Here is a 22,801-nt window from a genome sequence, read left to right as displayed (position 1 = left end):
ACTGGTCAGCACAGCCTTTACAGACTGTTTTAGCTGGGCCCAAAATAGCCTGGGGGAAAAAAAAAAGCATGTGTATTCTCAAATCCATCCCAAAGACAAGAAAATGGCTGGATTAGAAATTCAGTTTCTTCTTCCTAGAGATGAGCACTATGATGGCACCGTTTTAACAGACAGTCCCCACCTTCCTGTAGGTGGAGGGCCACCTCCTTGCAGGGTTGGCAAATCCCCACACCAAGCCTCTCTGCTACCCTCTTCTCCCTCAAAGAGAATCAACCCCACCGAACAACCTGGGCAGGTGCCAACCTGGGCTCTCCTTTGGGGGCCTGACCCATCTCTCACCGCCGTGGTGCCCCTACCCTGCAGCTTCTGCCTCCAGTCACCCCCATGTTCTGTCCAAGCATTACTGGGGAGATGGTCTGTCCCCTGGAACTGCCAGATCTGTAACTGTCCCACATCCTAGGTCCCCCTCCCCCGTGGGAGGGCCAGCATCTCTTGGCTTACTTACAACATTTGATAAGTTTAAGGGTTTGAGTCCCATGTACAAACGGAAAATGAAATCAGGTGTCAACACCAAATTCCAGGCTCCCCTGACATTATCAATGACTACAACAGCCGGACCATTATTTCCCCACCGCTGGGGTCCTTTTCACCCTCCAGGAAATCAAGTGTCCCCTAAAAAGGCTGAGATCCAGATAGCCCCAGATATCAACTGTCTTAAGACACTTGGTATTATCCAACTTCCTCACTTTCCCCATGTTTCTGACCACCTCTGTGCTACATACCATTCATGAGCGAATTTCGGACCCATGTATTTCAACACCTGGCTGCTCCTGAAAAGGTATGAGGACAACAGCACTCAAAACCCACACACTACTGCCATGGGATAAGGGGGATCAGAGGCTTTTGGAGGGAAAACATATGAAGCCTTTAGGAGTGACTAGTTCGTAGCATTTAGTGACATCAACAAACCTCATTTCCTCGGCTGCACTAGCACACTCAAGGGAAGGGCGTGAGGATGTTTGTGTAACTGGCATTGGCTGACACAACACCAACCTCCTGTTTTGGAACTCTTATGAATTTAAATCACGGCCTGAAATTCTTCACGACCCCAGTCAGCCCCTGTGCCTCAACTATTTTCAATGCGGGCAAGTGAGGTGTGAGTCAAAACAGATACAAAGGAAACTGGTCTACAGTGTGCTTTGGGCGCAGCTGGTGTCATGGCTCTAATGGAATTCAAGTTCACACTACCTATTCCCCATCAGAAATCGGCATTTGCTGGCAAAGTTGTTCCCCAGGCTCTGGATCTGGAGAAATTCTACACAAGAGAGTTCAGTGACAGCCAACTCCTGAATCTCACTGCAGCAAAACAGCACAACTAAAGGAAGAAAAGTCGAAATAAAGGACATCTTTTCTTCTAAGCCTAGTAAAGACCAACGTAACTGTTGGTACAGCAACTAATTCATGAGGACAAAGCTTTTCTTAACATGCCAGTCCTTAAAAAAACAAAGCCTCGCACAGTAATAGTAGCCAGGTGTTAGCCACTTTAATAGAAAATGTGATCAAAACTCGATTACAAGAGTTCAAAAAGTCATAGAAAACCAGTGAGTTTCAATTTTATTACAAGTTTTCAAATGTGGGACTAGTTTTTTTTTCTTTTAACTTAAATGCTAACTTCAGCCCAGGGTTTTTTCACAACCAAACTGAAAATTACTACATGGGAACATCAATGCAACAAACAAAATTTGTAAACTCAAGCCACAAACTTAATAATCATGGTAAGGGACATTGCCAAAGAGCAACTGATGCCTCAGTGAAGTTTGAAAGAAACTCTGCTTTCTGTGAAGGCAGAGAAGAAATATGCAAGCAATTCTGCTTCAAAGAAATTTGCATAGAAATGGAAAAATGCCAGAGCCTTTAACACAAGTGAAATTGCAAAGCCTCAACACGTTCAACTCAATCCACAGAGCACCAAATGTTTAATGGGAGCCAAGGTAGGACTGAGCATTGAACTTCCAGCTATGCAACTCACAGGGCACAATTTCGGGTGTGGAAACCATCTGTAGGCAAGCTCTTTTAAAAACATGAATTTTAGACACCGTAAATTCTAAAGCAGACACTTCTGCATTACTGTTCGAATTTCAGAAGGGCACCGCAAGGCACCAGGGGCTTTCAAAGTCACTCACGGCAACAATTGCATCTTCTTTTGCCAGCTTTGGGAGCCCCGTTCACAGTTGTCTAGCCTCTGCACTGCAGCATACCCGTTTGTAGAATAACTTCTGACATTAAATCCAGACATGGCCTAAGTGGCATGAGGCAGCTATTTCCAGGGCACTCCCATATCCTTGGCACGAGAGGCTTCCCAGTCACTTTTCCTTGGTGTCCCCCCTTCACCAGAGCCTCCAGAGCTCTTGCCATCAGGGGCTGCCATCGCTGGGCCCCACATGGGAGACCACATCTGGAAGCACTATTCCTCCAGCTCCCTCTGCTGGAGACGGAAGTGACAGTTTGTGGCAAAGACTTGTAGAAACATTACTTACACATTCATTTCTGTACACATTTAGTTAATTCAGAACCTGGGACTTTTACAATCGATTCCCTAAACCCCTTTATGGAGAGTGACGGACTATGCAGCAACGCTGAAGGAGCACCGTTTCTCTCTCTAGGAAGAAGATGATTAACAGACATAATTGTGTGTGTCAAATTTGTAATCAAAAAATGAAAGTAAGACGAATGGCCCAGAAACCCGCATTTTATTGACACTGTCATTTTCCCACAGAGAATCTTAGAAGATGTCACGTTTTCTTTTAATGAACGAGAGGAGCCCACTTGTATCCCTGAATCATTGTTTGAGAAAAGCAACATATACAACTGACAGTCACACTTTTTAAAATCAAACAGTCACTACCTTCAGCCCACACCTCCACACCGGCATCTGCCTCCCCAATGGCTGTCAGTTCTGTAAAGTCACCCTCTCCTTCTACTCTGGTATTACCACGAGAATTGAAACTTTTAAGCAGAAAAAAAGAAGTCAAGTTACAAATAAGTGAGTGGCGAACCAAAAGAAGCCCTTTGACTATGATTTCCAATTTTCTGTTCAATCCACACTGCAGAGATACAAGGATAAACCACCATTTTGGTTCCCAAGTTTTATTCAAGAACTCATACAAAATATTCCGGATAAATGAAATTTAATCCTCATCTTCCTCCTCTTCTTCGTCCTGGTTAATCTGGAAGTAACGTAATTCGTAACTCTCTTTGCTGTTAGCAACTACGCGCAACCAGTCACGTAGATTATTCTTCTTCAAATATTTTTTGGTGAGATATTTCAAATACCTGCAGAGAAAGGACATGAGAACTCCACTAGACAGCTGGTGCTTGCATCCTAAAACATTTTAACGTTTATAAAACCCAGCACTCAGAATCATTACAATTCAGGGTGTTTTCCAAGCCTCAAAAATGGCAAATACACCCAGCCAAGGCTCTGAGAGTATCAGCCGCGTGCCATCGACATTGGCAGTAACAATGAGAGTAGACTGGGCGCAGTAGCTCAGGCCTGTAATCCCAGCGCTTTGGGAGGCCAAGGAAGGTGGATCACTTGAGGTCAGGAGTTCGAGACCAGCCTGGCCAACATGGTGAAACCCCATCTCTACAAAATTAAAAAAATTAAAAATAAAAAAATTAGCCGGGTGTGGTGGTGCACACCTGTAATCCCAGCTACTGAGGAGGCTGAGGCATGAGGATCCCAGATCCCTTGAATCCAGGAGGCAGAGGGTGCAGTGAGCTGAGATTGTACCTTGCATTCCAGCCTGGGTAACAGAGCGAGACTGCCTACAAAAAGGAAAAAAAAAAAAAGAAAGAAAAAAAAAAAACCAGGCCAGGAGCACTGGCTCGCGCCTGTAATCACAGCACTTTGGGAGGCCAAGGCAGGCTGATCATGAGGTCAGGAAATGGAGACCATCCTGGCTAACACAGTGCAACCCCGTCTCTACTAAAAATACAAAAGATTAGCCAGACGTGAAGGTGGGCACCTGTAGTCCCAGCTACTCAGGAGGCTGAGGCAAGAGAATCACTTGAACCTGGGAGACAGAAGCAGAGGCTGCAGTGAGCCAAGATGGCGCCACTGCACTCCAGCCTGGGCGACAGAGGGAGACTGTCTCCAAAAAAAAAAAAAAGAGCAGATACCAGGTGTCCATGAAAATGCAGCAAACACCTGGCCGGGCGCGGTGGCTCAAGCCTGTAATCCCAGCACTTTGGGAGGCCGAGACGGGCGGATCACGAGGTCAGGAGATCGAGACCATCCTGGCTAGCACGGTGAAACCCCATCTCTACTAAAAAATACAAAAAACTAGCCGGGCGAGGTGGCGGGCGCCTGTAGTCCCAGCTACTCGGGAGGCTGAGGCAGGAGAATGGCATAAACCTGGGAGGCGGAGCTTGCAGTGAGCTGAGATCCGGCCACTGCACTCCAGCCTGGGCGACAGAGCAAGACTCTGTCTCAAAAAAAAAAAAAAAAAAAAAAAAAAAAAGAAAATGCAGCAAACACCTATAAAATGGTCTTTAGGCCAGGCGCGGTGGCTCAAGCCTGTAATCCCAGCACTTTGGGAGGCCGAGACGGGCGGATCACGAGGTCAGGAGATCGAGACCATCCTGGCTAACACAGTGAAACCCCGTCTCTACTAAAAAATACAAAAAACTAGCTGGGCGAGGTAGTGGGCGCCTGTAGTCCCAGGTACTCGGGAGGCTGAGGCAGGAGAATGGCGTGAACCCAGGAGGCGGAGCTTGCAGTGAGCTGAGATCTGGCCACTGCACTCCAGCCTAGGCAAGAGAGCCAGACTCCGCCTCAAAAAAAAATAAAAATAAAAATAAAAATAAATAAAATGGTCTTTAGTGACCACTGGAGAAAGATAACATGATAGAAATTTTACAGTTAAATATGCAACCTCAATACTTTTTACAGAGAAAATAGTAGGTTTCCAACGAGCTGTAAGCACTGCGCACACATCACCTCAGAGTCAAACCCCCTTCTGAGGTTGTTTGGACGATGAGGACTGCTTCTTAGGGCTGTGCGCACACTCGCTCCTGCTCACCACCAAACACACAGGGACAGAATGCCACCCTGCACTGCGCTCATGCCCAGAAAGCACCAAGCCTCTCAATCGGCCTGCCCAATCGCTGCTTTAGCCGGGTGAGAGCTAAACACTCACCACAGCAGCGGGATCGTTAGAAAACTCATTCTTTTTTTCTGAGACAGAATCTCATTCTGTGGCCCAGGCTCACTGCAACCTCTGCCTCCAGGATTCAAGCAATTCTTGTGCCTCAGTCTCCCAAGTAGCTGGGATTACAGGCGCACAACACCATGTCCAACTAATTTTTGTAATTTCAGTAGAGACAGGGGTTTTGCCATGTTGGCCAGGCTGGTCTCACCTCAGCCTCCCAAAGTGCTGGGATTACAGGTGTGAGCCACCGCGCCCGGCCGAAACACTCATTCTTTATGGAAAGGCAACAACTGGCTTTTGTGCCCAACACCCTAACTACATAAAGATGACCTAAGGGCTGGGTGCGGTGGCTCATGCCTGTAATCCCAACACTTTGTGAGGCCAAGGTGAGAGGATCCCTTGAACCTACAAGTTCGAGATCAGCCTGGGCAACATGGCAAGACCCTGTCCCTACACAACATTTTTTTTTTTTAATTTAAAAAAAAATAATGGCCGGGCGCGGTGGCTCAAGCCTGTAATCCCAGCACTTTGGGAGGCCGAGACGGGCGGATCACGAGGTCAGGAGATCGAGACCATCCTGGCTAACACAGTGAAACCCCATCTCTACTAAAAAATACAAAAAACTAGCCGGGCGAGGTGGCGGGCGCCTGTAGTCCCAGCTACTTGGGAGGCTGAGGCAGGAGAATGGCGTAAACCCGGGAGGTGGAGCTTGCAGTGAGCTGAGATCCGGCCACTGCACTCCAGCCTGGGTGACAGAGCGAGACTCTGTCTCAAAAAAAATAAAATAAAATAAAATAAAATAAAATAGCCGGGCGCGGTGGCTCACGCCTGTAATCCCAGCACTTTGGGAGGCCGAGGCGGGCGGATCACAAGGTCAGGAGATCGAGACCACGATGAAACCCCGTCTCTACTAAAAATACAAAAAATTAGCCGGGCGCGGTTGTGGGCGCCTGTAGTCCCAGCTACTCGGGAGGCTGAGGCAGGAGAATGGCGTGAACCCGGGAGGCGGAGCTTGCAGTGAGCCGAGATCGCGCCACTGCACTCCAGCCTGGGCGACAGAGCGAGACTCCGTCTCAAAAAAAAAAATAAATAAAATAAAATAAAATAAAATAAAAAAGATGAAGTGCACCACAATCTTGGCACCTCTCTCACCGGCTTGCTTACGTGGCCCTGAGGCTATTCCGAATCTTCCCAAGCCATAAAGAGGGAATTTCACAACACACAAACCCACGGCAGAGCCAATTAATCTAACCAAGCTGTTTTTCCCACAGTGAAAGGGGACCCCTGGTGCTAACCATCTCTTCAGACCATAGCAAGGACTACATGGGATGCTCAGATAGATCCCTGGCATATTTTTTATTTTTATTTTTTTTGAGACAGAATTTCGCTCTTGTTGCCCAGGCTGGAGTGCAATGGCGCGATCTTGGCTCACCACAACCTCCGCCTCCTGGGTTCAAGCGATTCTCCTGCCTCAGCCTCCCGAGTAGCTGGGATTTCAGGTGCGTGCTACCACACCCAGCTAATTTTTGTATTTTTAGTAGAGATGGGGTTTCTCCATGTTTATCAGGCTGGTCTGAAACTCCAGACCTCAGGTGATCCACCTGCCTCGGCCTCCCAAAGTGCTGGGATTGCAGGCGTGAGCCACCGTGCCCAACCTGGATCCCTGGCATATTAACAGGGACCCGGCATATTAACAGGGACCCAAATGTCATGAACCAACAGACTCACCATCTCCAAAAAAGGAGCACTGTTACAGTGCTCCACACCAACAAAGCAATCTCCACACCAACAAAGCAATCTCCACACCAACAATTGCCACACCAACAAAGCAATCTCCACACCAACAAAGCAATCACCACAAAGTGTGAAGATCTCAATTCAACTGTCCACTTTTCCCTACACAAAGATAAATCAATTTGGTCATTCCATCCAAAAAGTATACTTTTGTCAATTATTTCCACCATATTGTATTCAGATGAGGTTGTTTAATTCAAAATTTCAGGTGGTTTAAATTTTTCCTGATACAGTCGGGCATGGAGGGGTACTCGTGTAGTCCTAGCTATTTGGGAGGCTGAGGCAGGACTGTTTTGAGCCAGGAGATGAGGGCTAGAGTGAGCTATGATTGCCCCACTGCTCTCCAGCCTGGGCAACAGAGTAAGACCCTATCTAAAAAAAGGAAAAAAAAAATCCCTAATAGAACACTGGGGGAAAAAAATCAGGTTTAAAAAACAAAAAACAAACCAAAAAAAACCCTGTACAGGCTGGGCACAGTGCCTTCACGCCTGTAATCCCAGCACTTTGGGAGGCCAAGGCAGGTGGATCACCTGAGATCAGGAGTTCCAGACCAGCCTGGCCAACATGATGAAACCCCCCCCCTACTTAAAATACAAAACATTAGCCGGGCGTCATGGAGGGCGCCTATAATCCCAGTTACTTGAGAGGCTGAGGCAGGAGAATTGCTTGAACCTGGGAGGCAGAGGTTTCAGTGAGCTGAGATTGCACCGTTGCACTCCAGCCTAGACAAGATCAAAACTCCTTTTCAAAATAATAAACAAATAAAAACCCCGTACAAATTCAGAAACCAAAAAAGTTCTAGATTCGGGACACCTTGAACCTTTCAGGAAAATAAACTGTTATCATCAAGAAAAGAAAGTTGAGACGGGCGGATCACGAGGTCAGGAGATCGAGACCATCCTGGCTAACATGGTGAAACCCCGTCTCTACTAAAAAATACAAAAAACTAGCCGGGCGAGGTGGCTGGCGCCTGTAGTCCCAGCTACTCGGGAGGCTGAGGCAGGAGAATGGCTAAACCCGGGAGGCGGAGCTTGCATTGAGCTGAGATCCGGCCACTGCACTCCAGCCTGGGCGACAGAGCGAGACTCCGTCTCAAAAAAAAAAAAAAAAAGAAAAGAAAGCTGTGACAGATGACTAAGGCACCTTCCCTTCTCTACTGGATAAAGAAAGGAAAATTTGCGAAAATGGAAGTGACACATGCCAGGAGACACTCTCACCCTGATAAACAGGTCACAGAAAGGTAACAGAATCTTCCCCAAGGGCTCTGCTACGGCCCAGCAGACCAGACGGAGGCTTTGCACCCCCCGGAAGCCCCACTCTCACTGCTTCCCAGGCAGACTGTGAGGAATTCACTGAAGCTTCAAAGTCATTTCTTCACTGACATAGCTAAAAATAAAAGCATTAACTACAACCAATTTGTACTAACATACCTTAAAATTTCCCACAACTTGATTTAGTATGTTGTTTTTTTTTTTTTTTTTTTTTTTGAGACCGAGTTTTGCTCTTGTTGCCCAGGCTGGAGTGCAATGGTGCAATCTCAGCTCACCACAACCTCCGCCTCCCTGGTTCAAGCAATTCTCCTGCCTCAGCCTCCCGAGTAGCTGAGATTACAGGCATGTACCACCACGCCCAGCTAATTTTGTATTTTTAGTAGAGACGGGGTTTCTCCATGTTGGTCAGGCTGGTCTCGAACTCCCAACCTCAGGTGATCTTCCAACCTCGGCCTCCCAAAGTGCTCGGATTTAGTATGATTAAAAGCTCCTAACAGGCCACAGCCCCAGGCTAGGAGCTGAGTATAAGCATATCCAATTCTTCAGCAACTGGTAAAGTATTTTAACCTCATCCTCAAAAACCAACACATAACATTCGAGGGAACCAGCAAATTAATGCCTCCATTTTGAAATGAAAGAAAATGGGCCCCCAGGAATTAACTAGAGTGGACTAGGTCTAAATTGAGGTCTTCAGATTCCTTGTTCAGTGCCAAAGTAGCACTTACAAGGGAAGCAACTGGAATTCAAAAGGAAAGCTCTTGGCCGGGCATGGTGGTTCACCTGAGGTCAGGAGTTCAAGACCAGTCTGGCAAACACGGCGAAACCCCGTATCTACTAAAAATACAAGAATTAGGTCAGGCACGGTGGCTCATGCCTGTAATTCCAGCACTTTGGGAGGCCAAAGCAGGTGGATTACGAAGTCAGGAGTTCGAGACCAGCCTGGCCAAGATGGTGAAACCCTGTCTCTACTAAAAAACAAAAAAAATTAGCCAGGTGTGGTGGCAGGTGCCGGTAATCCCAGCTACGCAGGAGGCAGAGGCAAGAGAATTGCCTGAACCTGGGAGCCGGAGGTTGCAGTGAGCTGAGATCGCGCCATTGCACTCCAGCCTGGGCGACAGTGAGACTCTGTCTCAAAAAAAAAGGAAATACAAGAATTAGCCGGGTGTGGGGCAGGTGCGGTGGCTCATGCCTATAATCCCTGCACTTTGGGAGGCCAAGGCAGGCAAATCACCTGAGGTTAAGAGTTCCAGACCAGCCTGGCCAACACGGCAAAACCCTGTCGCTACTAAAAATACAAAAAATTAACTGGGCATGGTGGCACACGCCTGCAATTCCAAAAACTCGGGAGGCTGAGGCAGGAGAATCGCTTGAACCCGGGAGGCAGAGGTTGCAGTGAGCCAAGATGGCGCCATTGCACTCCAACCTGGGCAACAGAGCAAGCCTTGATTTCAAAAACAAAAGGTAAGTTCTTATTGTGATCTGGAAACAGGAAGCAATTTTTTTTTTTTGAAATAGGGTCTCACTCTGTCACCCAAGCTGACCTGCAGTGGCACAATCACAGCTCATTACAACCCTGACCTCCTGGACTCAAGCCATCCTCCCACTTCAGCCCCCCAAGTGGCTGGACTACAGGCACATGTCACCATGCCCAGCTAATTTTAACTCTTGTAGAGACGGAGGTCTCACTATGTTGCCCAGGCTGGTCTCAAACTCCTGGGCTCAAGCAATCATCCTGTATCAGCCTCCCAAAGTGCTGGGATTACAAGCATAAGCCACTGTGCCCAGCCAAGAATATTTTTGAGAAAACAGTCTTGTAAGCAAGTCTGAGTACCTTACTGTTTAAAATAATTTAGCCTGGCCGGGCATGGTGGCTCAGGCCTGTAATCCCAGCACTTTGGGAGGCCAAGGTAGGTGGATCACTTGAGGGGAGGAGTTTGAGAGCAGCCTGGCCAACATGGTGAAACCCCAGTCTCTACTAAAAATACAAAAATTAGCTGGGCGTGGTGGCAGGTGCCTGTAATCTCAGCTACTCAGGAGGCTGAGGCAGGACAACTGCTTGAACCCAGGTGGCAGAGGTTGCAGTGAAACGAGATCGCGCCGCTGCACAACAGCCTGGGCAACGGAGTGAGACTCCAGCACAAAAAAAAAAAAAACTTTAGCCTGTGAAAGACAAAATCAAAAGTTGACTATTGTTAACGACCATAATAGCATTCATCCACTGCCTCCTGCACTGGGCATAGTTCCAGAAATTAACAGATGCAAGCCAATCACTCTGCGGGTGCCCCCACTCCCGTGCAGGGAAAAGGCGGGCTGAGCACTGGGTACACGCAGGCCACACACACTTCCCTCCCGTACCTTTTGGAGAAAGGCACCTCAGATGTCACGGTGATCTTGCTCTTGCTCCTTTCGATGGTCACCACCCCTCCACCAAGGTTCCCAGCTTTTCCGTTCACTTTGATCCTTTCTTGCAAAAACTGCTCCTGTAGAAATCATTAAATTGACCAATGAAGTGACAGGTTCATCTGTCTTAACAGAATATTTTATTTTTTTGTCTCCCAACACTGAACTAACATCGTTTCTTGTTTTGGTTTTGGAGACAGTCTCACTCTGTCGCCCAGGCAGGAATGCAGCCGCCCAATCACAGCTCACTCCACTCTCAATCTCCCAGGCTCAAGTCTCCACCTCCCAGACTCAAGTGATCCTCCCACCTCAGCCTCTCGAAGTGCTAGGATTACAGGCATGAGCTATCCCACCTGGCCCCAGCTAATGTTATAATCTTTTTTTTTTTTTGAGATGGAGGTTAGCTCTAGTTGCCCAAGCTGGAGTGCAATGACACAATCTCGGCTCATGGCAACCTCCGCCTCCTGGGCTCAAGCAATCCTCCTGCTCAGCCTCCTGAGTAGTTGGGATTACAGGCATTTGCCACCACGCCCAGCTAATTTTGTATTTTTTTTTTTTTTTTGAGACGGAGTCTTGCTCTGTCACCCAGGCTGGAGTGCAGTGGCCGGATCTCAGCTCACTGCAAGCTCCTCCTCTCGGGTTCACGCCATTCTCCTGCCTCAGCCTCCCGAGTAGCTGGGACTACAGGCACCCGCCACCTCGCCCGGCTAGTTTTTTGTATTTTTTAGTAGAGATGGGGTTTCACCGTATTAGCCAGGATGGTCTCGATCTCCTGACCTCATGATCCACCCGTCTCGGCCTCCCAAAGTGCTGGGATTACAGGCTTGAGCCACCGCGCCCGGCCTAATTTTGTATTTTTAGTAGAGACTGGGTTTCTCCATGTTGGTCACGCTGGTCTCAAACTCCCAACTTCAGGTGATCCGTCCACCTCTGCCTCCCAAAGTGCTGGGATTACAAGCGTGAGCCACTGCGCCTGGCTTCTTTTTTTTTTAAGAGAAGGGGTCTCTTTATGATGCCCAGGTTGGTCTCAAACTCCTGGGCTCGAGCGATCCTTCCACCACGGTCTCCCAAAGCGTTGGGATTACAGTGTGAGCCACCACGCCTGGCCCTAATATCTGTTTCTTAAATGTTCAGTCTTTTTAAAAAATGGTAACAAATCCCATTTACATACATACTATGAGACGACATCCCACTGTAAACATATTTGACTTCTTCCACACAAGGTCAACTATGCCTCTCCATGAAAGGCTTAGTGGGCAACACAAGAGTAGACAGGAAACCCAAGGCCAAATTTTTATGAGATAAGCCTGTAATCCCAGCACTTTGGGAGGCTGAGGTGGGTGGATCACCTGAGCTCAGGAATTTGAGACCAGGCTAGGCAACATGGCAAAACCCTATCTCCACAAAAAATACAAATATTAGCCAGGTGTGGTGACATGCACCTGTAGTCCCAGCTACTCAGGAGGCTGAGGCAGGAGGATTGCTTGAGCCCAGGAGGCGGAGGTTGCCATGAGCCGAGATCACGCCACTGCACTCCAGCCTGGGGGACAGTGAGACCCTGTCTCAAAAAATACATAAATAAAACAAACTTTTACAAGGTACATGCAACCAAAGCTAAAAGCAACTTCTGAATCTAAGGCGTATAAAACACTGTTCACAGCACTATCAGAAAATAAGCCTTCAACCTAGTAGAAAGAGCAAAGACATAGTGACCGAAACAATTCTAGACCTGGTCCAGGGCCATGTGTGGTACAGCAGAAGCAGCAGTCACTCAGGAGCCTGCGACATTCTCTGCAAACTCCCGTGTGGGCCTCAGCAAGACTTTCACCTCCTTGTTGTGCTTCAGAAAGCTTTGCCCAAAAAGGACCTTTTTAGTTGTTTTCTTGCTATTGCAATGACATGAAGTCCCTTTCAGCTCAAAATTCCTATAATTTTCTATTTAAAAACTCCAGTACAAAGTATGTTAACTGGCTGGGTGCAGTAGCTCATGCCTGTAAACCCGGCACGTTGGGAAGCCAAGGCAGGAAGATCGCTTGAGCCCTCAAGTTCAAGACAAGCCTGGGCAACTTAGTTGGAAGATCCTTTTTCTATAAAAGAATTTAAAAATTAGCTCAGTATGGTGGTGCATGCCTGTGGTCCCAGCTATTCCAGAGGCTGAGGTGGAAGGATCACTTGGGCCTATGAGGTTGAGGCTGCAGTGAGCCAGGATCATGCTACTGCCCTCCAGCCTGGACAACAGACCCTTTCTCAAAAAATAAAAATTTGGGATGCCGAGGTGGGCGGATCACGAGGTCAGGAGATCGACACCATCCTGGCTAACACTGTGAAACCCCATCTCTACTAAAAATACAGAAAATTAGCCGGGCATGGCGGTGGGCGCCAGTAGTCCCAGCTACTCGGGAGGCTGAGGCAGGAGAAGGGTGTGAACCCAGGAGGCGGAGCTTGCAGTGAGTCGAGATCGCGCCACTGCATTCCAGCCTGGGCAACAGAGCGAGACTCAAAATAAATAAATCTCAAAATAAATAAATAAATAAATAAATAAATAAATAAATAAAATCTCAAAATAAGTCTCAAAATAAATAAAGTCTCAAAATAAATAAATAAATAAAAATTTGGGGCTGGGCGCGGTGGTTCACGCCTGTAATCCTAGCACTTTGGGAGGCCAAGGCAGGCGGATCACAAGGTCAGGAGATCGAGATCATCCTGGCTAATACAGTGAAACTCCATCTCTACTAAAAACACAAAAAATTAGCCGGGCATGGTGACAGATGCCTGTAGTCCCAGCTACTCGGGAGGCTGAGGCAGGAGAATAGCGTGAACCCGAGAGGCAGAGCTTGCAGTGAGCCAAGATCACGCCACTGCACTCCAGCCTGGGTGACAAATAGCAAGACTCCTTCAAAAAAAAAAAAAAAAAAAAATGTGGCTGGGCACAGCGGTTCATGCTTGTAATCCAAACACTTTGAGAGGCCGAGGTAGGCAAATCACCTGAGGTCAGGAGTTCGAGACCAGCCTGGCCAACATGGCAAAGCGCCATCTCTACCACAAAAATACACAAATTAGTTGGGCATGGTGGCGCACGCCTGTAATCCCAGCTACTCGGGAGGCTGGGAAAGAGAATCACTTAAACCTGGGAGGTGGAAGTTGCAGTGAGTCAAGATCACACCACCGCACTCCAGCCCGGGCAACAGAGTGAGATTCCGTCTCAAAAATAAATAAATAAAAATAAAATAAAATGGCCAGGCGCGGTGGCTCACGCCTGTAATCCCAGCACTTTGGGAGGCCAAAGCGGGTCGATCACCTAAAGTCGGGGGTTCGAGACTAGCCTGACCAACATGGAGAAACCCCATCTCTACTAATACAAAAATTAGCCAGGCGTGGTGGCAGGCGCCTGTAATCCCAGCTACTCGGGAGGCTGAGACACCAGAATGGCTTGAACCCGGGAAACGGAGACTGCAGTGAGCCGAGATTACGCCATTGCACTCCAGCCTGGGCAACAAGAGCAAAACTTGGTATCAAAAAACAAATCAAATAAATAAAATAAACAGTATACGTTAACCAGAGATGGGGCACAGAGTGATTAGGTCAGAAATCTTGAATTCTGCATCTCAAGATTCATAAATGACTTAAGTTTTCTATCCTAAGGAGGCTTCCAGAAGGAAAGACAATCACACAAACAGATGAGTGGGCTGAGGGAATGGCTCAGAGGAAGGCAGGAATAATGCCAGAACAGGGCCACCATGTGAATACCAAACTGGAAGACACCAAAGTTGAGAAAGAGGAGGCCACAGAGAAAAGCCAGAAGTCACTGGATAGAGAAAGAACTAAGGAAATAAGGGATTTCTTGAAGGACACAGATACAAACAACATCTACATAAAGGCAATAAACTAAGAGATTACCCAAATTCCATTCTGGATAATTCGTGACCATAATTATTTTGTGTTTAAAAATTATTTTTGTTGTAATGATACTGATCCTGGCAATAGTTCAACCGTCTGGAGAATTTAGAGCGAATGCAAATTTAGGAGACTTCTGCACACAAATCTGAATCTCCCAAACATGGCTATTAGAGGAAAAAGAATAAAATGTCAAAACCAAACTGCTGAGTCAAATGTGGCAGAGGGATTACTTAATATTTCTAGATTGCAATAAGATAGAGGAATATTGGGGAATGGGCTAAACACAGGGGCAAAAAATCAGCACAGAGCAAGATGTGAGGGAAAAAACAAAAAAAGCTCCAATTACAATTTAGCAAGCAGGATACTTTAAATACCAAAGCTCAGATGCTTCATATCAGAGAAAGCTTCGGGAACTGCTGCCACCTGTCCAAAGCTCCACATCTAAGCAGTGAGACCCAGGACAGAGGCAGCCCACAGTTAGGATCAGGGTCCCTCACTTATGCTTAAACACACCAAAGAGCAAAGGGGATGCCATGGACCCGATGAAATTTGTCTGTTTCTCAGTAACTTTTTTTTTTTTGTCTTTGAGAAGGAGTCTCGCACTATCTACCGAGATGGAGTGCAATGGTGCTCTCCACCTCCCATATTCACGCAATTCTCCTACAGGAGCCTCCCGAGTAGCTGGGATTACAGGTGCACACCACCACACCCAGCTAATTTTTTGTATCTTTAGTAGAGACGGGGTTTCACTATGTTGGACAGACTGCTCTCGAACTCCTGACCTCATGATCTGCCCGCCTCGGCCTCCCAAAGTGTTGGGATTACAGGCGTGAGCCACCACGCCTGGCCTGTTTCTTGGTAACTTTTAAGTAAAATCATTTGTGGAAACTAAAGGAGAAAAACAAGATAGTCCTCCAACACCTCTGTGCTAGAGTCCTTCTTGCTTATTCTAAGTCCATCTCCTTTCACTCCTCACAACTGTTGCACACACAAGAGGAAGCAAGACTTGGAAACAAACAAGTAATCTGCCCACATTCCCAGGGTGAAATGATACAGCCAGACCTGTGAAGCTGCCTATAAGCCTGAAAACAGAAATGTACCCCAGTAGGTTTTCTCAACACTATCTCAAAATGTTTGTCACCACCTGAGTGGCAGTAAGGATGTAACTTACAAAATTGGCAGCATCCATGATTCCATCTTCTACAGGATGGGTGCAATCAAGAGTGAACTTCAGAACCTGCTTCTTTTTTTTGCCCCCCTTCGCCACAAGTTTTTTCTAAGAAAACACACAAATGATAACAGAGATGAAGATTCAACCAGTCAGAAAAACGAGATTAACAGAACCAGAAATGTCGTAGGTATAAAAGTCCATACAAATACAAAACTCATGGAGCTGTGCTCCCTTTGCAAGAGGGCCAAGAGGCATCACTGCCTGAGTGCCAGAGGTGTAATGAGGGCAGATGCTGCTCTACAAGTTTGGGGCCTGGGGTCATGCGCTTTTGAAGGGAAAATCATTCTAGCACTCTTGACCCACTCAAACTTTCCAGTCTCCCCAATCTGTACAGGCATGAAGGTCTCTTACTTTATGAACCACAATGAAATGAACATTTCCTTTTATTTGCCCGAACATTCCCAGATACAATTTCAAAAAATACTATTTTATTTTTTTCCAGAATTAGAGTACAGGCATACAAAATGCCTTGCATACCCACAATTTTCATGTGAAATCAATCCTTCTCCTACATGTTCAGAGTACGGTCCTGATACATCTTAGTTCATCTCCCTTCATCCTGTCTCATCCACCTTTTCATGAAGGGAGTTGCAAAGTATTCTAGCTGCCTGTCCACTCCAGCTCGGACAAGGTTAAGGCTAAAACCTAGAATCTTATTACAACACTACCGTCAAGAACTTCTGACATTTTGATGCATTTAGTCTATGCATTAGTACTTCCAAACCACCCGGCAAAGCACATCCTACAAGGTTCCAGTTTCTTCACTTATGAAGAGGCTTGTGTTAATCTCATCCCTCTACAAACTTGACACCATTAACGCACTTGTGCATCGTACCAACCTGTACTTTCACGTTTAAAAGCTTTGCAGAACTAAATAGACCTTTCCAAGAACACATCTTACCTTCCTTCCTTTATGTTTAAAAGAACTTCATCTAAAACTTGTGTTAACTGGATCAACTTTTCAAACATTTGGCCACTACAAAAATCACTGATTTATTTTTTTACGTCTCTTCCCAGTAACAATCTAAGAGGGATGCTTTAAGATCTATTCCGAACATACACAATCAATCAAGAGACCTACCCACAATGGGCTTGATACTTTTCCATCAAGGTTTTAAACCAAAATGCATTTAAAGGCCCAACCAGACAGAAAGAGCAGAAGAACCGGAAATGTTAACCAGGGAGTCCCAACGAAAGAGAAAAAGTAGGATCTTGGGACATAGAACATGGAAAAACAACTTTCTCAAATAACCTAGGAGGGCGCCGCACAGCCCAGTCCCAGCCTAGCTACAGGAGAATGGAATGAGAGCCTTCGCCCTACACCACCCGTAGCACCCGTTCGAGTCTGTGCAGTGCGCCCTGATAAACTAATTTCCTCTGGGGACTCTAAAAAGCTCCTCAAATCCGGGCCTCCTCTCCGAAAGCAGGCCGACCAAGCCGCCCTTCCGCGGATTCGTCCCTGAGTCTTGGCCGTGCACTTCCGAATGCGCGGCTCCCCAGGGTAGCAGGTCCCGTTCTTCTTCCTCGCCCTCCACCCAGGTAATCAGGCCCCGGGCCGGGGTCCAAGAACCAGTGGCCGGCCCAGCCCGCAGTCTCCAGGCTCCAGCTCCCCGCTGGCCCCTAGCTGGGGCCCGAGCCCGAGCCCCGGCCTCCGAAACCTCCGGATCTCCCTCACGGGCCTCGGGCCGCGGCCTCCTCCGCCTACAACGTGCTGGGATCGGCAGGGGCTCTGGCCCGCTCCGGTCGACCTGCCAGCCCACCCCAGCAGGACGCTGCAGGGCGCCGTCCCCAGCAAGCCTGGGTAGATGCCGGGCTCGGCGAGGCCCACGTGCCTCCCCTGGAGCCGAGGCCTCACGCGGAGCCATACTAACCACTGGAGCCATGGCCGCAGCGGAGTTAGAAAGGGAGGTGAGCGAACTACGCAGACGCAAAGAGCCCGCAGCGCGCAAGGCACGCAGGGTCCAGGCCGCACTAATCGCTTTACCACGCCCCTCGTCCGCCACCATCTCTCTTGGTTATGTACGATAGGGGAGCGATTGGTTTTCCCTGAATGCAAAACGCGTCCTCTCCCAGGCCTGGAGGGTTTCGGGGGAAGGAAGGAGGCCGGGCGGGCTGTCCCACTGCGAATGATCGTAGGGGGGAAGCCAGACTGGACGAGCCCAAAAACAAATAAAGGGATTGGCTTTACTTTTTGAAAGTCTTGGGAAGAAAAAAGAAATAAGGAAATTCACTATACTGTAAATTACCAGCTAGTGGGATGGGAATCGAATCTACTAACTTGAGGAAGTGGGGAAATTCCTTCTGGCCACAGGGAAATTTCGTTCAGAGGTCCCAATGCCAGACCACCATGGCTTCCTCCTACTTAAAAAGCTCCAGTTTGGAAGTTCATGCCTAGGGGCTGTCTCTCAGCGCCTGTCCTTCTTGCTGCCGCCAAGCCGCCCACCCGCTGATCACCACCCCCTAGTTTCCTAGCCCAAGCCTTCTAGTTTCCCATCCCAAACCAATATGTAGTTGAGGACCACCGGGAGATCTGGAAAATGCAGATTCCAATTCCAGCGGTCTCAGTGGCCTGAAATTCTGCATTTCTCACAAGCTCTCAGACGACGCTGATGCTGTGAGTCCATGGACCGCATGTGGAGAAGCAAAGGTCCTCATCCCCAGGCCCGCAGGTCCCTTGAACTGGGCTACTTTGCACCCACTCACCCCCTGCGTCCTCATGGAATTATATTCCAGGATCCTGAATTGTCAATCACTCAGTGGCACACACTCTCCACTCTCTTTACCTGGCTTCAGTGTACTCACCTAGCAAAAGTCCAGTCACTGGAGGAGACACTGTGCTGATGGGTCTAGCTTTCAACTCAGGCCTCTGGGGCCGGTTGACCAAGCTCCAAAGCCACGTGTTGTTTTTGGCTCTACAATGCCCAGGCTGGGCCCCTGCAAACACTTCTGCTTTCCAGCTGATCCTGGTTTGGCTCTATCAATAGGGGGCTTTGCTTCCTGCTTGTTCCTATCCTGTCTGGTGTCACCCACTCTTGCTTCTTGATCCTGGAGGTGGCAGTTGGAACATTTGGAAGCAGCAGTGGAATCCAGTCTGCACTTACTCCAACATGTGCAGAATCAGCCTTGTTTTCTTCTCCTCAGAGACACCAGCCCTAGCGAAGCAGCACCCTCTCCTCAGATGTCTGGTTTCACCTCCCCGTCCCCCTCCTCAGGCATCTACATTTTACTAATACCACCCTACGAGGGGCAGCTACTTCCTGCAGTTGCTACTGTTGGTATTATACCCCGTCAGTTACCTAAACACATCTTTATACCTAGGTAACAATCCTTTATATTAAATTATCTCAGTTAAAAACTATTGTTGTCTTTTGACTGGACCCTGGCTGATAATGGACCCTAAGCAAGCCCTCAGGGCTACTGACAATCCTAAATCTCTCCCCCAAGGGACTATTTCCCTTTTTTTGTTGTTGTTTTGTGTTTTTTGTTTTTTGTTTTGTTTTGTTTTTGAGACGGAGTCTCGCTCTGTCGCCCAGGCTGGAGTGCAGTGATGTGATCATAGCTTACTGCAGCCTCAAACTCCTGGGATCCTCCCACCTTGGCCTCCCAAAGTGCTGGGATTACAGGCATAAGCCACTGCACCTGGCCCAAAAGACTATTTCACACCTCAGTCATAATGTCAGCCCTTCCTTCCTAAACCTCCCTCTCAGCAGTTGACTTTTATTGTTCTTTCCTTTTTCTTTCTTTTTTTTTTTGAGACGGAGTCTTGCTCTGTCGCCCAGGCTGGAGTGCAGTGGCTGGATCTCAGCTCACTGCAAGCTCCACCTCCCGGGTTTATGCCATTCTCCTGCCTCAGCATCCCGAGTAGCTGGGACTATAGGTGCCTGCCACCTCGCCTGGCTAGTTTTTTGTATTTTTTTTAGTAGAGACAGGGTTTCACCGTGTTAGCCAGGATGGTGTCGATCTCCTGACCTCGTGATCCGCCTGTCTCGGCCTCCCAAAGTGCTGGGATTACAGGCGTGAGCCACCGCGCCCAGCCCTTTTTTTTTTTTTTTTTTTTTTTGAAACAGGCTCACTCTGTTGCCCAGGCTGGAGTGCAGTGGTGTGAACATGGCTCACTGAAACCTTGACATCCTAGGCTCCAGCTATCCCACCTCAGCCTCCTGAGTAGCTGGGACCACAGGTATGCACCACCACGCCCAGCTGCATGTTTCATTTTCTTTGTTTTGTTTTATTTTGTTTTGTTTTGTAGAGAGTTGGTGTCTCACTATGGCTATGTTGCCCAGGCTGATCTAGAACTCCTGGGCTAAAGCAATCCTCCTGCCTCAGCTTCCCAAAGCGCTAGGATTACAGGTGGGAGCCATCACAGCCTCCTTTCATCCTTATCTACTCTTGATCTTTAGACAAGACCCATGCTCTTCCCTTTAAATATGACTCCCTATGCCAATGTGTGCAGCCTCTAGCCCTCCCTGGACTCCCCACAAGTGCAGCCAGTGGCATCCTTGGCATCTCTAGACTAGTGTCCCATAGATCACCCTCACCCCCATGAGCCCATTCTCACCTCTTCACCCTCACCCCCACCTCCCCACACTCCAACCCTCATCCCTCACCCCACACTCCCTGCCCTGCCCCCACCTCTCCAGCCTCACCCCCATCCTCCATCCTCACTCCCATCCCATGTTGAGTCCCACTCCCCACCCTGAGCTCTTTCATCTGCAACCACATTGATCTTCTAGTCTCTAAATGTCTTCCCATTTCTGGGGCTTTGCACTTGTTCTTGCCTCTGCTTGGAACTTTTCCCAGCTTTTCTTTTTTTGTTTGTTTTTCTTTTCAGACAGGGTCTTACTCTGTCACCTAAGGTGGGACTGCAGAGGTGCAGTGACAGCTCACTGCAGCCTCAACCGCCTGGCTCAAGCGATCCTTCCACCTCAGCCTCTCAAGTAGCTGGGACTACAAGCGGGAGCCACCATGCCCAGCTAAGTTTTAGTATTTTTTATAGATAGGGGGAGTCTTGCTATGTTGCCCAAGTTGGTCTCGAACTCCTGGGCTCAAGAGATTCACCCACGCTGGCCTCCCAAAGTGCTAGGATTACGGGTGTGAGCCACTATGCCCAGCCTTCCCGGTTTTCTTAATTTCTTTTCCTCTGGGGGGTCTGAAGCTCAGTTCCCCCTCTCTGTTCGTGGTTACCTAGTGTGGTCCTCAGCTCAAGCCCCTCCCAGCTGCCCTCCATCGTATCATCCTTATTTATTTATTTAATTTTTTAGGTGGAATCTCGCTCTGTCACCCAGGCAGGAGTGCAGTGGTGCCATCTCGATTCTCCTGCCTCAGCCTCGCAAGAGTAGCTGGGATTACAGGCATGCACCGCTACACCCAGCTTTTTTGTTTGTTTGTTTGTTTGTTTGTTTTTTGACACAGAGGTCTCATTCTCACTTAGGCTGGAGTGCAATGGCGCGATCTTGGCTCACTGCAACCTCCACCTGCCAGGTTCAAGTAATTCTCCTGCCTCAGCCTCCCGAATAGCTGGGACTCCAGGTGCGTGCCACCACACCTGGCTAATTTTTTGTATTTTTAGTAGAGACAGGGTTTCACCATGCTAGCCAGGCTGGTCTCGAACTCCTGATCTCGTGATCCACCTGCCTCGGTCTCCTAAAGTGCTGGGATAACAGGCATGAGCCACCGCGCCTGGCTAATTTTTGTATGTTTAGTAGGGATGGGGTTTCACCATGTTGGCCAGGCTGGTCTCGAACTCCTGACCTCAGGGTGATCCACCCACCTCGGGCTCCCAAAGCTGGAATTACAGGTATGAGCCACGGCACCCGGCCTATCATCCTTATGATTTTCTTCCAAGCATTTAATGCAGCCTGTCATTATTTGTTTATTTGTGTACTTGATTAACCTTGGCTGGTGTATTCCCTTCTACGTGCCCATGGTAGATGCTCCATAAATACTAGTTGAACAGATACAGACATGAATGAATGGATGAATGAAGCACTCAACTCCTACTGGGAAACTAATGCATCATAAGAGTGTTGTCCAGATTAAATGAGTTAATATAAATTAAACAGCTTAGGCCAGGCACAGTGGCTCACGCCTGTAATCCCAGCACTTTGGGAGGCCAAGGCAGGCAGAGTGCTTGAACCCAGGAGTTGGAGACCAGCCTGGGCAACAAGGCAAAACCCCCAATGTGTGCAGCACATTGTACTTTTTATTTTTCTACTAAAAATACAGAAAAAAAATAAAATAAATAAAGGGCTGGGTTCAGAGGCAGCTGGATCACGAGGTCAGGAGATGGAGAACATCCCGGCTAACACGGTGAAACCCCGTTTCTACTAAAAATACCAACAAAATTAGCCGGGCGTAGTGGCAGGCGCCTCTAGTCCCAGCTACTCGGGAGGCTGAGCCAGGAGAATGACATGAACCTGGGAGGCAGAGCTTGCAGTGAGCCCGAGATCGCGCCACTGCACTCCAGCCTGGGCGACAGAGCGAGACTCCGTCTCAAAAAAAAAAAAGAAGTTAGGCCGGGCGCGGTGGCCTGTAATCCCAGCACTTTGGGAGGCCGAGACGGGCGGATCACAAGGTCAGGAGATCGAGACCATCCTGGCTAACATGGTGAAACCCCGTCTCTACTAAAAATACAAAAAACTAGCCAGGCGAGGTGGCGGGCGCCTGTAGTCCCAGCTACTCGGGAGGCTGAGGCAGGAGAATGGTGTAAACCCGGGAGGCGGAGCTTGCAGTGAGCTGAGATCCGGCCACTGCACTCCAGCCTGGGCGACAGAGCGAGACTCTGTCTCAAAAAAAAAAAAAAAAAAAAAAAGAAGTTAAACAGCTTAGACTAGAATATTGGCCCATATCTCCCCACCCTCCCTCCCCTTGCCCAAAAAAAAAAAAAAAAAGAGGCTGGGCGCAGTGGCTCATGCCTGTAATCCCAGCATTTTGGGAGGCCAAGGCGGGCAGGTCACCTGAGGTCGGGAGTTCGAGACCAGCCTGACCAACATGAA

General features: G+C 48.3%; 2 protein-coding genes across 14 annotated transcripts in view; both read right to left on the bottom strand.

Annotated features, from left to right (window-relative positions):
• Positions 1–22,801, bottom strand: part of CHD5 (chromodomain helicase DNA binding protein 5) — a 156,682-nt gene that overhangs the window by 84,338 nt on the left and 49,543 nt on the right. The gene's annotated exons all lie outside the window — the stretch shown is intronic.
• The window catches only part of RPL22 (ribosomal protein L22), a 251,157-nt gene continuing 229,877 nt past the window's right edge, over positions 1,522–22,801 (bottom strand). For 11 of the 13 annotated variants that reach the window (XM_077963175.1, XM_077963035.1, XM_077963250.1 and 8 more), the window contains exons 2-5: positions 17,678–17,698; positions 15,747–15,851; positions 10,634–10,758; positions 1,522–3,333 (exon numbers count right to left, since the gene is read on the bottom strand). In XM_077963175.1, the coding sequence (XP_077819301.1) occupies positions 3,189–3,333; positions 10,634–10,758; positions 15,747–15,851; positions 17,678–17,689 (387 nt within the window). In that variant the 5' untranslated portion in view covers positions 17,690–17,698 and the 3' untranslated portion in view covers positions 1,522–3,188. 13 annotated transcript variants of the gene reach the window in all.

Source organism: Macaca mulatta, chromosome 1 (assembly GCF_049350105.2).
Source record: "Macaca mulatta isolate MMU2019108-1 chromosome 1, T2T-MMU8v2.0, whole genome shotgun sequence".
NCBI classification, from domain to species: domain Eukaryota; kingdom Metazoa; phylum Chordata; class Mammalia; order Primates; family Cercopithecidae; genus Macaca; species Macaca mulatta.
The sequence above is the reverse complement of the archived record's forward strand: the minus strand, read 5'-3'. Positions and strand labels throughout refer to the sequence as shown.